Consider the following 15,442-nt stretch of genomic DNA (forward strand, 5'->3'; position numbering starts at 1 on the left):
AAAAAAAAAAAAAGTGCCACTCACCCCCTGAAAACAAGGTGCACCCTACACGTTGCTACGACATAGAATTAGCATGCCCTAGCACGATGTATAGCTTAAGCTATTGCCCCTCTTTATCGTTGAAAAGAGCATTTTGTATTTAGGCAAGTCCTTGTGCATAAAATTACTGTTTTGCCAATCAAGAGGCACCCTGACTTCTAGAGTTCAAGGTGTGCCTTCACCAGTATGTCAGCAGTACTCAGCTTCCCTCTGTCTCTCAGGTACTTAAGGAGATGAGGCCGATGCCTCCAGGTGACCTTTATTCCATACTCATGCTCAGGAGTATCCATAACTAGTGTTTCTGCCAATTGCTCCCTCCCACAGTGGTTGACGCTGGACAACAACTCAGCATGACTACTGATTTGTGGCAGTGCACTGCTGTATGCGCAGTTCCTTAAAGAAGGCAACTGTGGCATCCCCATATCTAGTGGGCTGAAGACTTCTGGCCCTACAGGCTGAGAAATAGGTAATGATGGCGTTTCACTACAGTTCTCAGAACCAATCACCTGGATGTTAGCTTTGGATCCTATCCCTTTCTTGCACTGGATGTGAGAATGCTGTGTGTTCTTTCCTGCATGACTCAGCATATCTGTGGAGCGGACTGAACATACTTCTGAATTCTCAAAAATTAAGGGAGGAAATTTGCAGGCCACAGATCTTCGACAAGCTGTCTCTGCACGAAGCAAACCATAGCTGACATCCCGATTCTGAAGCTTGTGAGAACCACGTCGCTTCTTCTGACACGCTCTCAAAACCAATGACTTAGTTGTTTCAGATTGTGGGCACACCTAAAAACACAGTAAGAAAAAAACAATATTTTTTCCAGACAGAGGAACACCAACCTTATTCTTCTCTCCCACCCATCCCATCTTCCTTCAGCATGGGAATTAAATGGGTAAAGCTAGCTTGCAGCAAAGCAAACTAGTTGTTAGCCAAGCTGGCAAGCAGGAAACACCTCTGAACCTCAAAGTTACATTCTATCCCTGAGAAGTGAGTGGGGTGCGAGTGAACTATCCCTGGGTAACTTAAAAAGAAAAGCACACAAGACTTTAAATCAGAAGCCTAAGTTGTCCAACAGGCATTAATGCCTTCAACACCTGCTGACTTAAAACATTTCAGAGCTGGATCCTACTTCTCAGCATAGCAGAATAAACGAACTACACTGCAGCCCAAGTATTTCTGAGCAACTACAGCTACAGTTGGGAGTAATATAATGTTAATCAGGCCTTCAAAATATCCCATTGAAACATGTTTTCTTTAGATACACTACAACACAAAGATTAACAGATGACCACAAAGTCAGTTCTACTAAAATCAGCTTTCTGTAGAAGACTATCGATGAAATACAGATTATTGAGCTTTGAAAGACTTTGTGCACTTACAGAAGATTCTTTAGGGAATCATGGCTCTAGTTTCTTAATAATTGTATCCTGGTACAAACTTAAAATAACGTAAGTGAACAATTGATTTGGACTTCCTTGCTTCAGAGAACACACCACATAGGCTTTACCAGGAGCCTAGCAGTCAAGAGGATCTGAAAGAGCAGAAATTCAGTTGCCAGCGAAACAAGTGATATCCATCCGTAGAGGACGGTTCAGGGAATTATAAAAAATACCAATATTTTCTAATATCTAATAGCTTCAGTGCTGTTGACTTCAAAGAAAACACTGGATATTTAGAACACAGAACAATATGGTTATTTTAAGCTCTTCCAAACAAAAAGCATACATCTTGACAGCAATTATTTCATGCAGTGTTTTAAAAGCCATAGTACTAACCTACCTATATAAACATTACAGGGTAAAATAATAATTAAAAAAAGAAAACACATAGAATCATTTGAGTCGGAAGGGATACTTAAAGGTCATCTAGTTTAGCATTAAACGTGGAGGTTGGTGGCCCTGCATGTGGCAGGGGGGTTGGAGATTCATGATCCTTGAGATCCCTTCCAACCCTGGCCATTCTGTGATAGTGCAATTCCCCTGCAGTGAACAAGAGCTACATCAGGTTGCTCAGAGGCCTAAACAGCCTGGCCTTTAATGTCTACAGGGACAAGTTGTTCACTACCTCCGTATAACTTGTTCCAGTGCTTCACTACCCTTATTCCTTATATACAGTTTAAATTTCCTTTTTTTTCATTTGAAGCCATTTACCCTTGTCCTATCATAAAAGGCGCTGCTAGAGAAGCTATCCCCTTTTCTCTTAAAGGCTAAAGGAATGTTTCATATGGATTTGAAACCACACCTCAAGTCTACTTTATAACAACAGAAACACAAGGTCAATAAACAGAGCTCTAAGAGCTCTCCTAGATGATAATTACTGTTGTATAGAAATAGTCTGCCTTTGCAGCTCCCGTTTTCTTTATTGAAGAGAGAAAAAAAAAAAAAAAAAAAAAAAAACCCACAAAACAAAACAAAATGCAAACATAAAACTTTGTAATACGGATATAAAATATGGACTCAGGACACTGCAACCAGTCCCTGGAATATTCTTCAGACTATAAAAGGAGCTCATGAGAGAGAAACTATTCTAAACACACAGAATTAAAAAGACAGCAATTTAAAATAAGTAGTTCTGAAGCAAAGGCCTCTGTTCCCTAAATTTAGTGGTGTCATATTTAAACAAAACATGTTTTTAAACAGGTAACTTTTAGCTTTCAGCAATTTTGAGCAGCAAAAGATTTCCTTAAAAGAAAATTTATTATGTGCAGTATCTTCAATTGCCATAGAAAGCAAGCTACTCCTTCACTAGAATTAATTTTTCAGAAGACAAATAAAATCTGTGGTCTGTACACACTATAGTTTTATGCCTTCAAATACACAGGATTTTATTTTTTTATATTTGAATGTGAAAAAACTCACATGCACTTATTTATGTGTTAGACTCTATAACAAATTCAGGTCCATGCTGTTGACTTTCCTTATAAGGACACAAAACTCTCTGTTGCGATGTGGGAGAAAATTAAAAAAACTGTTTTTGCAAGACACAGAGAAATTGATAACATATACCAACCCAGGCAGCAGAGGTGTTCTGGTCTACAGGCTTTGTAGAAACATGTACTGGATTTTCAGCCACATACAGCGGAGTTTCACAGCAATGGATGGGTCCCTCCCATGGCCTCTCAAGGAATACCAGCTCTGCCTTTCTAGTTTTGCGGGTACACTTCTTTTTTGGAGGCATCAGACAGTATTACAAAATGAATTTGAAACCTCATGATGCTTGCTAGAACCAATTGGAGGAGGAGGAAAGCACTCTGAGAAGATGGTCAAGCACCCTCAAATCTGTTGAAGATAAACAGAAATTGACTTCAACAATTATTTGGAAACCTCAAATAAAGTTTTTGAGCAAAACACAAATACAGTAACACTGCATACACATCTCCATATAGACTGTTACTTACCAGTAGTTTTTACATCTTTTAATCAAATTTAGCACATACGTAGTAGAATGAGTAGTTAAGTGCTCTAAAGCTTCAAGAAGGCATAGCCAAATACATTGTGGTATACAACCATACAAACAAGGTAGAAGTGTCTAAGCATCAAAAGGAGTTCTGAAGTAGCGTTTTGAACAAGGCATAACATTGCAGAAGATATTATTTCCTTATGAAAATGCATACTTTAAATACACAAGCCATAAAAAAAACTCATAGGAATTTTTTTTCATAAAAACACTTCAGAAATAATTTGAAAGTCATCCATATTTAATAAGACCTGAGCAAAATACGAAAATATAGAACCAGCTATATTCAAAACTGAATTCAAAACTTCAGTTTGTTTTTTCCATTTAGAACCAGATTGACACAGGTGAGCAATTTCAAAGAAAATACCTTGCAAGAAGTACATTTTCTCGGTAAAGATATAAAGCTACATAACATCTTAACTGCTTACTACACATCATCAAAACAACTTAACAGCCCCTTTAGCAGATCCCATAAGGTTTTGAGATACAGCCTTAATGTTCACAAACCAGTGAAGTTCAGATGCTCTTTTCTGGAGATCTCTGGGACGGCCGCTGAACCTTCTCTTTCCTTCCACGAACACAGTGAACACAAACGCACGCACTAAGAACCAAACTTGGCAGTAAAGCCAGAGTCTCAGAGGCTCAGGCCAGGTAATTTCTACTGAAACAGATGACCCACCATCAAACTTAATAACAACCTCCTCCACCAGACCACCCAAACCAGGCTCTTCACCGGCAGCCGGGCAGATCCCTATGCTACTTAGCAACCACCCATTGGTCCACCTCGCTTCGCCCCGCCTACCGCTGCGTTTCACTGGTCCGGGCCGGCACGTGATACCAAGGAACCGCGAGGCGCCAAATTCAAACAGGGAAACGATCGCTACTGGGGGCGGATGGGGAGGACGGCGACCGCGACCGGAAGTCCTGAAGCTAACTTTTCCTTGCGCGTCTCCTGCTCGGCTGGGGAGGGGGTGAGTTGTGACCAAGGCTCAGCGTTCGTTCCTTGCCGTGCTGTGATCTCCCGTTGCTTGGGCGTTCCCCGTGAGGAGCTGGGTTGCCTAGTGAGATCTCCTTTGAGAGTTCGGAGGCAAATGCCTAGATGGAGGGATCCTGGGAGAGCGGGCGGGATTCACTGGCGAGGTCGTCGGGGTTGGCAGCACCCGGCAATCCGGGAGGTCAGGGTTGAGGTTTGGAGTGGGTGACGTAGGCTTGAGGGGGTACTTGCTTAGCTCTTCAGTATCCTGGTTTTTGCTTCGTTCTCATAGCTCAATGGAGCTGTGTGCTTCTGGTGTTACTCCCTGCTGCTGAAAACAGCGTTTGGCCTGTTTAGGAAATTATTGGTTCCTCTAGGAAGTGCGGTTTCCTGGGGGCTGGCTGATAGTTACGCCTCCGTTGTTGTCTTAAGGAGATCTTTCTGTAAGTGAGCAGAGAACCTTGCAAAAGGCTCTGCGTGTCCCTGAATGCTACAGCCTGCGTGTATGTTTCTGTTTCTGGCCTTCAGCTGCTGTGCAGCCTCTGAACCCTTTTATTCCTTCTCACAGAGCAGTTCATCTGATGGACGTTTTCCATTTTGTGTCTTTGCAGGTGATTCTTACTGTGAGCTTTTTTTTTTTTGTAAAGCCAGTCAAAACTACTAATGTAAAATGCCTTTTTCATTGTTCGTTTTTGTTCTGCCCACCTTCCCCAATGATAACAATAAGTGCAACTTTTTTTTCTTTTCTCCAGTGGCTTGCTGCAAGAGGCAATGTCTCTACATCTAATTCTTAAATGGCGTTATATTTATAAGTATTGTTCTCAGAAGATGTTCTCAGCTTTTTACCCTGAAAGCAGTACCTTCCACTGTATAATCTAAATTATCTGTCACCCAAAAACTTGAAATTTAAATTGTTTACTGCTCTATTATGAATCTATCTAGTGCTACACAAATCTACAGAAGAAGTGACTAAAGCACTTACTTTGCCTTTATTTTGAAGTGCCTATCTTCTGCTTTAGAAGTATTGTATACTTCTAATGATCAGGGCAATTTCTGCTTCCCACATCTTTTACCAGCTCTTAAATCCATTTATTTTTTTTTTTAGGTTGTGATCTGTTGCTTACAGCAGAGTGGTATTTCTGTGTTCTGGTTTCTCACCTCTCCAGCTTACTGGCTAGTGTGGTGAAGTCACTTCACAGCTAAGTATTAGCATCTGTAAAGCAGATACCACGGAATTGTAGAGGCTGGAGGGAACATCTAGAGATCATCGAGTCTAACCTCCCTGCTAAAGTAGGTTCCCTACAGTGGCTCACGCAGGGAAGCATCCAGATGGGTTTTGAATATCTCCAGAGAAGGAGACTCCACAGCCTCTCTGTGCAGCCTGTTCCAATGTGCCATCATTCTCACAGTAGAGAAATTCTTCCTTGTGTTAGCCTGGAACTTCCTATATTCTGGTTTCTGCCTGTTGCCCCTTGTTCTATTGCTGATAAAAGTTTGTCCCCACTGATTTGACTCCTATACTTCAGATATTTATAAACAGCCAACTAGAATGAGGAAACTGTATTTCTCTAGGTCTGAGAAATTAGAGGTGGTAGATAAATACAGAGCTAAGGAATGATTGTGAAGAAGAACAAAATGGTATCATAGATCCATGGAATTGTAGGGGTTAGAAGTGACCTCTGTAGATCAAGTCCAACCTCCCTGTTAAAGCAGGTTCCTCATACAGGTAGACATCCAGACAGGTCTTGAATATCTCCAGAGAAGGAGACTCCACAACAGCTCTGGGAAGCCTGTTCCAGTGCTGCATCATTCTGACAGTAAACAAGTTCTTTCTATTAGCATAGAACTTCCTGTTGTTCCAGTTTCTGCCCATTGACCCTTATTCTATTGTTGCTTGCCACCAAAGAGGCTACCCCCATCAACTTCACCCCTGCACTTTAGTTTATAAATATTATAGTTTTTATAACTATTTATAAATAGTTATGAGATCCCCTCTCAGCCTTCTCTTCTCTAGATTGAAGAGTTCCAGATCTCTCCCAGCCTTTAGATATACAGATATACGTGCTTTCCTTGTTATTAGATGCATCATGGATCTCAGCTTCTGATGCAAATATTTACTCTGCAAATATTTCTCATATCATGCTTCCACAAGCTGTTGATAAAAGAGGTAAAGTATATTTTCCTAGTCAATCTTGTTACAAACTTTCATTTTTGTTTTTCTTTCTCTGTTTTCTAGCAGCATGGAAATTGCTGAGAACATGTGTGCGGTGAAAGACCTGCAATGTATTTGCTGACCTCTTTTATCTATTCCTACTGTCTACTGTGCACTTATGTTGTGTCTTTTGTTTTGCAGGACTTGTTCCTCTCATTTTCAATGGAGAGTAACTGTTCAGATAAATAATGAGGACCAGCCCTCGCAGGCCCTTAATTCTCAAAAGAAGGAAACTGACCCTTCTACAGAAGGAGGTATCCAGTACTTCAGGTAGAGATGAGAACAATGGTCACGATGAAAAGACACCTAAGCAGGAGCACAGCCAGGAGGACCAAAAGGACAGTCAATGCAGAGACAAAATAGACTGTGGCCTGCAGAAATTTCCAGCGGGAATAAAGATAATGAACCATCCTACCATGCCCAACACGCAAGTGGTGGCCATCCCTACAAATGCAGATATCCAAAGCATCATAGAGGCCCTGACAGCAAAAGGAAAAGAGTGTGGCAACAATGGGCCCAATAAGTTCATTCTCATTAGCAGTGGGGGAACTTCTCGTTCAGCAGGTTTGATACTATCACAGCACCTTCCCTCAGTGGACAAACCTGGCGCAGTGGCTAGGTCTTCGAATAGTCAAGTAAGAGAGAAGAATATTTCACAGACACCTGAAATTGCAGGTGGATCAATGGACTGGCATTCAGGAATTGATTCTTCATTTGCACAGAAACCGGAGAACAGTATGTAACCCTTACCCTCTTCTCCTTCTGAAAGATAAAGGGATGCAAACTGGGACAATGAGCATAGTACTTGAATCTCAGTATGCAGCAGTGAAAGTTATTCAATTAACTACAAAATAGCTGTGCATGTGTAATGGAATCTGAGGAATCTTGATGGATATAATTTGAAAGAAACAGTCCTGGCATTTGAAAAAAAAGCAAAATTTCTGTACTAGATAAAAATTCTAGTCTAGAAGAACAAAACATGAGGCAAAGGACTCATGAATGGAGTGCCTTAGGCAGTGACAAAAGGGGGCCTAGACCTTTGAAAGAGAAATTATTCAGACCCTTTTATGATTAGGTAGCAAGTGCTTCTTTCTTGGCTGTCTCTTGAAGCTGGTGGGCAAATGTTAGAAATTGGATTGATTTTACTTTGACTTGCTTCTCAGATCATATTTGTATTTGGAATTTAAAACAGCGATATAGATTTGGGCTACAGCAAATCTTATCCCACAGGCTACTGCTATCTGAGAGGAACCAGTAGATAGCTCCAGTAACTGTATTACTGAAAACAACCCCACCATAAAAAAAAAAAAACCATTAGTTTTCTACTGTTGATGTTCAAAACCATGGAGAATTTTTGACTGCTACTTGGGTTATGTGCCAGGTTGGAGTTTATGCCACTTTCCTTGACTTTTGTTTACTTAATTAATCCTTTAGCTAAAAATGCTTGAATTCTCAAAGTGCTGGAGTCAACACTTTCCTGTTTTGGTTGAGAACAATCATTTGGTTTGAATGTTATGATTTGTTTTAGTTTTTGTTTTGTTTTTAATGGTACAGCTTTTTTCAGGAACTCAAGGTATATAAACGAGAAGCTTTAGCTTTGCAATACCATCTTGTTCCTATCCTGATTCAGGGATACCCTTTCAAAAAGTATCTGTTATTACTTTCCTTTTGGCACTTGAGATGAAGGAAGAGAAGAGACACTTGTAAATAAGCAGAGCTTTGGGCTTGTTTTTTCAACAGGCAGTGGTGAGACAATGAGCTCTGTGCTGGATAACAGTCTTACTAACATCCAGTGGCTGGGGAAGATGAGAACTGATGGACTAACTCCCTGTTCTGTGAAGCAAGGCACGGAGAAAGAGAACCAGATGCCTCTACGGGGAAGAATCAAGGTAAGTAGGAGAGGACAACAGTATACGCTAAAACTTTTGATGAGGATGCAATCCATCTGTATTAGAAGACTTGCAAGAACTAGACGTGACAATCTCTAAATAATCTGAGCACTCCCTTTACCAATTTAAATAGCAGTACATGGAATATCCAGCCCTTGTCAACTATTCAAGCACTCATACATTGTTTCTTCTGTCTCTCAGACTGAGAATTCTGCAGCTGTTGCCATTCCCTCCTCCTCATGGCAGGATTCAGTATCAGAACGACCTCCGTACTCCTACATGGCCATGATCCAGTTTGCCATCAACAGCACTGAGAGGAAGCGTATGACTCTGAAAGACATCTATACCTGGATTGAGGATCATTTCCCATATTTTAAGCATGTGGCTAAGCCAGGTTGGAAGGTAACAAGCAGGCCCTCAATTTCCAGTTGGCCCCCGGGTGAAACCTGTGAAAGCATTCCAGCTGAAAATGAAAAGTTGTTTCCCAGCCTGCAGAGCAAGATTGAAATTAATTTAAAACCCCACCCCAAATATCCTCTCCTTTCAAATGCTCCACATTTGAATTTTTTAATTCTTTTTCTCGTTCCATTTAGGCAAGGTGGTGGGATATTTGATCACTGAAGTAAGCAGGAGGATCTTGTGTATAAAGAGAATAAGAGACTTCATGGTAGAGTTGGCTGGGTTTGCAGTGAATAATAACATCCACTTTTGAGCTTTAGAATGGAATCTTTCTGCTAGACAGTCACGTTTGAGATAGACCTTTCTGTGCTGATAACAAAAATGCTGTTTTTCAACTTCTTCCTTGTTCCTTTCTCCACAGAATTCTATTCGGCATAACCTGTCCCTCCATGATATGTTTGTCCGTGAGACATCTGCTAATGGTAAAATCTCATTCTGGACTATTCACCCTGATGCCAACCGTTGCCTAACATTGGACCAAGTGTTTAAGGTGAATGCTTCATGCAAAGAAAATGGGACAGCTATCCAGTCCCTAATTGCCACACTAAACAGATGCACTTTAATTTGAAAGGAAAGTTAATATTCAGTGGCATCAGCCTCCATGTAGAAGCTAAATTCAGTTGCTTCTCCTGAAAAATAGATGATCTCTGTATTTGGAGGGAAAAAGAAAAGGGTGCTGTGGCTTTTGCTGCTGGAGCTTCTTTGGGATGCATTCATTCTTCAGGTATCACGCCAAATGTATTAGCTTGTTCAACCTGTTTCCATAGGACTGCGGTAAAGTTCTAATGAGAAGCTTTCCACTGACTTAGACCAGCATTTCCTCTGTTGTTTGACTAGACACTCACAGGATAGAATTGTTCTGTCCCAGCTGGGTTTCCCTATCTAGGAAATTTTTCAGATTTTTTTTAAGATGTTTTTAGTCTCTTCTATGTTTTGTGCGATGGGAGGGCAGATTCATTCTCTGGTTTGCTCAGATTATGCTAGATTAATTTGTCCCTTTTTATTGTTGGTAATTTCCTCTTATTTTTCTCCTTCTCACTGCCTTGCTGCCACTAGCCGCTGGACTTGGGGTCAACATCGTCTGAGCACTCTGAATCAGTAAGACTCTGCCCTGGGCTTTGGACTTCTAATCTCCTCTTGCTAGAAAAAGATAAGAGATTTGGGGAGGGGGACAGAATCACTGCTGCACATGATTGTAGAGCTCTGTGTACACCCATTTTTGGGGAATGGAGTCAAGCTAATTACCTTCAAGTTATATGTCCTGTCTACAGCTGGCAAGAGCTGTACAGTTTTGAGCAACTAGAAGTCTACTGCTAAAATAGGCTGCAGTGGGCAGCTTTCTGAGACTTCAGAGAGAGCTGAGACAGTGGGTTTCAGGTACAACCTCCACCTCTGAGGAAGCAGTCCCAGCCTGTTCTGAGTCTCAGAATCAAGAAGAATAGGATCTCTCTGTACTCTTTTTTAACTTCTGGAAACCAGCTGTACTGTGAAGGATAAACCTGTTTGCTGTCTCTTGAACTCAGCAGTTTTAACAGTGATGGATTTTCAATGAATTAATCAGACTATTTGTCACCACTACAGCCCTGGGCTTCATTCCTTCTGCTTAGACCATTGGCTCCTCCTGTGCCTTTGCTTGATTTTCAGGTCTATGGTTTGTATAGAGATAAAATACGCAAATAAGTGTATGCTAATCACATTTCTGCATTGAGGACACCCAAACAAGGTCAGCTCTACTGCAGACTGTTGTTGGAGCAGCTCTGTTGTACCATTTCTGTTTCTGTGTGAATTTTTAGTAGCTAGCCGTGAGATGGCATGGCTGTAAAACAGCAAGTATCACAGAGATAACACCCAGCACTCATGCTGGCTCTACGACTGCTGTTTCTATTAGCTCAGTACAGGCTTCTGATTTGCAGTTCTGAGCAAGGCAGCAGAACAAAGATGAATTCTTTTATTCTTCTCTCTTCTCTTTCTTATTTCACAATGTTTACAGCAGCAAAAGCAACATGTTTCAGATCCCCAGAAGAACATGGGAAGCAACAATAGCAGCAAAACTGAATCCCAAAACGCACGTGAGTGTTTACTTCAGGCTAGACTAAAAAGAATAATTCCCATAAATTTCAGGTGCTTTCACAGATTTTCATGGGAATAAAAATGTTAATTGTTATCCAGATTTGCCTGCTTAAAGGCTTCCTACAGCTGTTCCCATCCCTCAGCATTGGGGCTAAAAGTAGTGCTGTCCTCTCTGAGAGAGGATGTGATAGAAAGATGGAGGGAACTAGCCTTTCAAACCGAGTGACAACAGAGCTTGCCCCAGTTTGAGGTCTAGGACCTTAAGGAAGGTTATATTTTGCTCTTCATCAAAGCTTCTGGCTTGGGATTTGTATCCTCAAAACTAGCAAAGAAGGCAAATGGAAGTAATTGACCAAATGGTTATCTGGAAGTATTTAGAAGCACTTACAGTTAGGTGTCTGGTTCTCCACATGCAGTGAAAGAAGGGTAGGAGGCTAGCAAATCTATTCTTTTCTCTTCCAGGACGAAAGATGAAGCCTTTGCTTCCTCGCATCAACTCCTACCTTGTTCCGATCCAGTTTCCAATGAGTCAGCCTCTCGTCTTGCAGCCTTCTTTGAAGGTTCCTCTATCTACGGTACAGGGAGCATCCCACAACAGCTCAGAGACCTTCCGGAGCAATAAACGTGTGCGCATTGCTCCAAAGGTTGTTTTCTTTGTTTCTGTCTTTTTTCCTTCTTTGTAGGGGACTGGTGGAATGAGTGTTTGTGTTTTGTATGGTTTGTTTTCTCCATAGCTATTTTCTTCCATGGATTGTGTTTTTCATGTGGTTCTTTTATGCATCTTCACTGGGTCCTCCAAGCATGTGAGCTTCTGGCTAGGTGACAATTCTTGCTTTTCCTTTTCTGTCTGTATTGTGACTATACCTGCTGGTTGAATTGCTGTATGTATGTTAATTTAATTCACTAGAGGAGTGGGTGCTCTGGATTGAAAAGTCAAGACCATGTTTCTTCCCCACTCAGATGAAAACAAATAGGACTAGAGGAAATGGCTTTCTTCTGCCCCTGAAACACTCAGATACTTTTTTTTATAGCTCTAAAGAGGAAGCTGTGTTATAAGGCATTGCTTCTGAAAGAGCATCTATTTACAAGTTGAACATCTTAGAGGCTTCTAATAAATGCTTTTTGCTAATTTTGTAGAGTTCCTTGGTGTTCTGAGCTGAAGAAAAAATGTAATCGAACAGATCTTTCTCTATGTGTCTCAATGACTGTCTCAGGCACATAAGCATTGTTAGGCTTCTTCTCGTTCCATTCTTTCTAATACTGATCCTGTTTTCCTTTATGCATCTGCTCGTTTACATTCTCTCCTCCTATGATTTCTTTTCCTCTGTGCGTTTTTCTTTTGATAATTTTAATATTCTTATTTGATTTTTTCTTCATTTCTATGAAGTATGCCATCACACTTTTTGTTATTGCATACATAAATAGTGTAAGGAGGATCAAACACAGAAATGTTCATCTGCCTGTCCTCGAAGCTGCTCATAGCAGATATACTCCAAAGGTTGTAACTTCAAGACAAGTAGCTAAAATCCTTCCCATTATGATATCTCTGTGTCAATTTCAAAGGCAGATCAATGTCTAACTGTTGTTATTGCTGCCTCACTATGAAGATCCTCCTTTTACTTGTCCTGCTGTCCATAGCTGCTGGTCTTTCTTTTTATCTTCCACTGTCATTTGCATTATGAGTGGTTAAGATTCTTGTTTACTGACTGCATGTTGCTTGTTTTTGTTGTTTTTTTTTTTTTGTAGATGTCGCTCTCTATTGAAGAGTCATCCTCTTTACCCATAGCTGCGGCAAAGGAGGAGAGCCAATTTGATGAAGGATTTTTTTCCCCAACACATAGTCTGAAGGAGAACAACTGTCAGCTTGGTGAGGAATCATCTTCTTTCCCTGAGGCACTCTGCATTAAGGAAGAGGAAAGCTCACAGCTGGGGGACTGGCTGTCCCCTTTTGCTTCAACCATAACTGTAAAGGAAGAGCCAGACTTCTTCGTCCCAGCCTCAGCCATGACAGAGAAGAAATGTTTCACTATACTGAAGTCACCATCTAAGGGTGTTTCTGACACATTAGTTATAAAGAGATGTGAGAGGCGGGAAATGAGCAGATCCAGAAGGAAACAACACCTAGCACTGCCTTGCTCGGAAGAGCCTGTCGTCATCTTTCCAGAGAGCAATGAATTTGACCCTTTCCAGTTAGGGGCAGACCTCCCCTTACTGCAGGAAAACCAGCCTCTAGAGAATGTATCACAGCTGAGATGCCTGCAGGAGGAAGAGGGGCCTTTTAAAACACCAGTCAAAGAGATGTTCAACAAGTTGCCAGTTTCTTCCACTCCCTGCAAAGCAGCAACTACTACCCCCCCACTAGGGGGCCTTGACCCCTGGAAGTCTGCATCGTCAGCCAAGAGAGGTAATGAGCTGGATTTCAGTCCAGTGAGAACCATTCAGCTGCCAATCACAGCCTTCCAGGAGAACCAAGACTTGCTGGCTTTTAACAGCACGCCCCTTAAAAATCCTCTCCCCGAATCCTCTTGGGAACTGCTCAATACAGAATCCAACGACACAGCACATGTTCCCCTCACGAGCTCTCCATCTTTTATTCACAAATCTAGTAAGCAGTTGCCCCTTGAACTACCAGCCTCTAGTTTTACTGAAAACCGATCGCTCATGGAGGGCCTGATTTTGGACACCATGAATGACAGTTTGAGCAAAATTCTTTTAGATATCAGCTTTCCTGGTCTTGAGGATGAAAACTTAGGAACAGACATTAGTTGGTCTCAGCTTATACCTGAACTGAAGTAAACTGTCCAGAAGACTGAATTTGGCTTATTTGGATTTTACAGAAAGCACTCCTGAGATCTATTAACGTAATGAAAAGCAGACAGTCTTTTTAGACAATTCCTTCATTTGTGGGAGTACTGACTCCTGCTAAGCTGGGAAATGGGCCGGTTGGCTGCTATGAGCTGCCTGTTTGAGCTGCAATGGACTATTTATGTGTGTCAAGATAGAACCCCTCTAATCTGGTGCTAGAGTGGAGTCCCTGGAGAGGGGTTAGCATCTAGATAGGCCCTGAACAGCCCTGGCTAATCGAGGTATGAGAGGAAATGGGTACACTCCTCAATTATGTCCAGTAGGAAAGGCTCTGAGCACTTCCTCCTTCTCTGTCCTTACTTAATTTTACTTTGTTCTCATCTTATTAGCATCTTCTGTGTAGGTTTAATGGCTTTAAGCCCTATACATGCCTTAAATTACTAGCTCTTTATTACAATGGTAACTTTATTCTTGTAGCGTTGTTAGGGGAATATTTGAGTTGGCAAATGATTTAGCTTAGTGTTGTCCATATGTTCCACCTGCCCTGTATTCCTCTAGATGAGAGCCCAAACTACCATTTTCTTTTAATCCAAAAACACATTGGCCTTGAAAGTTGCCAAGGCGGAAATCTGAAGGATCATCTATATGTGACTGAGTGCCTACTCAAGCTAAACAGAAAAAAAATGGTTAACTGAATTGCAGCATGAAATCTTGGTTCATTTTTCCTTCTCAGCTCTCCTTCCCTTCCCAGGCTGGAATGGAGAAGAGCTGTAACTCTTTGGGTTCTATCGTCCTATTAATATGTACGTAGAGGGCTTGGTGGAGTCACAGTTGCAGTAAGATGGATTTCTACGGAGTGGTTAAAGCAGCTTTCATTTCAGACACCAGCTGAAAACATGAAACAGAACCTGTAAAGTGAATACTGGTATTCACAGAATCACAGAATTGTAGGGGTTGGAAGGGACCTCCAGAGATCATCAAGTCCAACCCCCCTGCCAAAGCAGGTTCCCTACAGCAGGTCGCACAGGTAGGCATCCAGGCAGGTCTTGAACATCTCCAGAGAAGGAGACTCCACCACCTCCCTGGGCAGCCTGTTCCAGTGCTCCGTCACCTCACTGTAAAGAAGTTTTTGCGCACATTTGTGCGGAACTTCCTATGCTGCAGTTTCCGGCCGTTTCCCCTTGTCCTGTCTCCACTCACCACTGAAAAGAGTCCGGCCTCGCCATTCTGCCCCCCACACCTTAGATATTTATAGACCTGGATCAGGTCCCCTCTCAGTCTTCTTTTGTCGAGGCTGAACAGACCCAGTTCACTCAGCCTTTCTTCATAGGGGAGATGCTCCAGGCCCTTCACCATCTTTGTGGCCCTCCGCTGGACTCTTTCCAAGAGATCCCTGTCTTTTTTGTACTGAGGACCCCAGAACGACGCAGTACTCCAGATGAGGCCTCACCAGGGCAGAGTAGAGGGGGAGGATCACCTCCCTCGACCTGCTGGCCACGCTCTTTTTAATGCATCCCAGGATGCCATTGGCCCTCT

At 41.9% G+C, this 15,442-nt stretch overlaps 2 protein-coding genes across 5 annotated transcripts; one reads left to right on the forward strand and one right to left on the reverse strand.

Annotated features, from left to right (window-relative positions):
• Positions 1–4: 4 nt before the first annotated feature.
• Positions 5–4,235, reverse strand: RHNO1 (RAD9-HUS1-RAD1 interacting nuclear orphan 1). 2 transcript variants are annotated; one of them, XM_042810555.1, is made up of 3 exons: positions 4,178–4,235; positions 3,052–3,320; positions 5–827 (listed from the first exon to the last, which is right to left on the reverse strand). In XM_042810555.1, exons 2-3 carry the CDS (start codon positions 3,217–3,219, stop codon positions 198–200), a joined length of 798 nt encoding a protein of 265 aa, XP_042666489.1. In that variant the 5' UTR covers positions 3,220–3,320; positions 4,178–4,235; the 3' UTR covers positions 5–197. The 2 variants fall into 2 exon arrangements, with proteins under 2 accessions (XP_042666489.1, XP_042666488.1); XM_042810554.1 differs by having other exon boundaries at positions 4,006–4,227.
• A 153-nt stretch (positions 4,236–4,388) lies between these two features.
• On the forward strand, positions 4,389–14,880 carry FOXM1 (forkhead box M1). 3 transcript variants are annotated; one of them, XM_042811045.1, is made up of 9 exons: positions 4,389–4,469; positions 6,825–7,418; positions 8,424–8,572; positions 8,774–8,974; positions 9,393–9,521; positions 10,088–10,129; positions 11,022–11,100; positions 11,564–11,745; positions 12,848–14,880. In XM_042811045.1, the coding sequence occupies exons 2-9, from the start codon at positions 6,872–6,874 to the stop codon at positions 13,895–13,897; spliced, it is 2,379 nt and encodes a 792-aa protein (XP_042666979.1). In that variant the 5' UTR covers positions 4,389–4,469; positions 6,825–6,871; the 3' UTR covers positions 13,898–14,880. The 3 variants fall into 3 exon arrangements, with proteins under 3 accessions (XP_042666979.1, XP_042666981.1, XP_042666980.1); XM_042811047.1 differs by having other exon boundaries at positions 11,564–11,727; XM_042811046.1 differs by having other exon boundaries at positions 11,025–11,100.
• The last annotated feature ends 562 nt before the right edge of the window (positions 14,881–15,442 follow it).

Source organism: Centrocercus urophasianus, unplaced genomic scaffold (assembly GCF_019232065.1).
Source record: "Centrocercus urophasianus isolate 14NV4802_14NV808 unplaced genomic scaffold, USGS_Curo_1.0 seq_12, whole genome shotgun sequence".
Taxonomy (NCBI): Eukaryota; Metazoa; Chordata; class Aves; order Galliformes; family Phasianidae; genus Centrocercus; species Centrocercus urophasianus.

What these genes read in the sequence shown, in the direction of transcription:
- RHNO1 (XM_042810555.1), bottom strand. Translation starts at nt 3,219, where the DNA reads ATGCCTCCAAAAAAGAAGTGTACCCGCAAAACTAGAAAGGCAGAGCTG. An exon ending in AGAACACCTCTGCTGCCTGG is followed by an intron (nt 828 to 3,051) that starts GTTGGTATATGT and finishes CTGTGTTTTTAG; the next exon opens with GTGTGCCCACAATCTGAAAC.
- FOXM1 (XM_042811045.1), top strand. Translation starts at nt 6,872, where the DNA reads ATGAGGACCAGCCCTCGCAGGCCCTTAATTCTCAAAAGAAGGAAACTG. An exon ending in CGTCTGAGCACTCTGAATCA is followed by an intron (nt 10,130 to 11,021) that starts GTAAGACTCTGC and finishes CAATGTTTACAG; the next exon opens with CAGCAAAAGCAACATGTTTC. An exon ending in GTGTGCGCATTGCTCCAAAG is followed by an intron (nt 11,746 to 12,847) that starts GTTGTTTTCTTT and finishes TTTTTTTTGTAG; the next exon opens with ATGTCGCTCTCTATTGAAGA.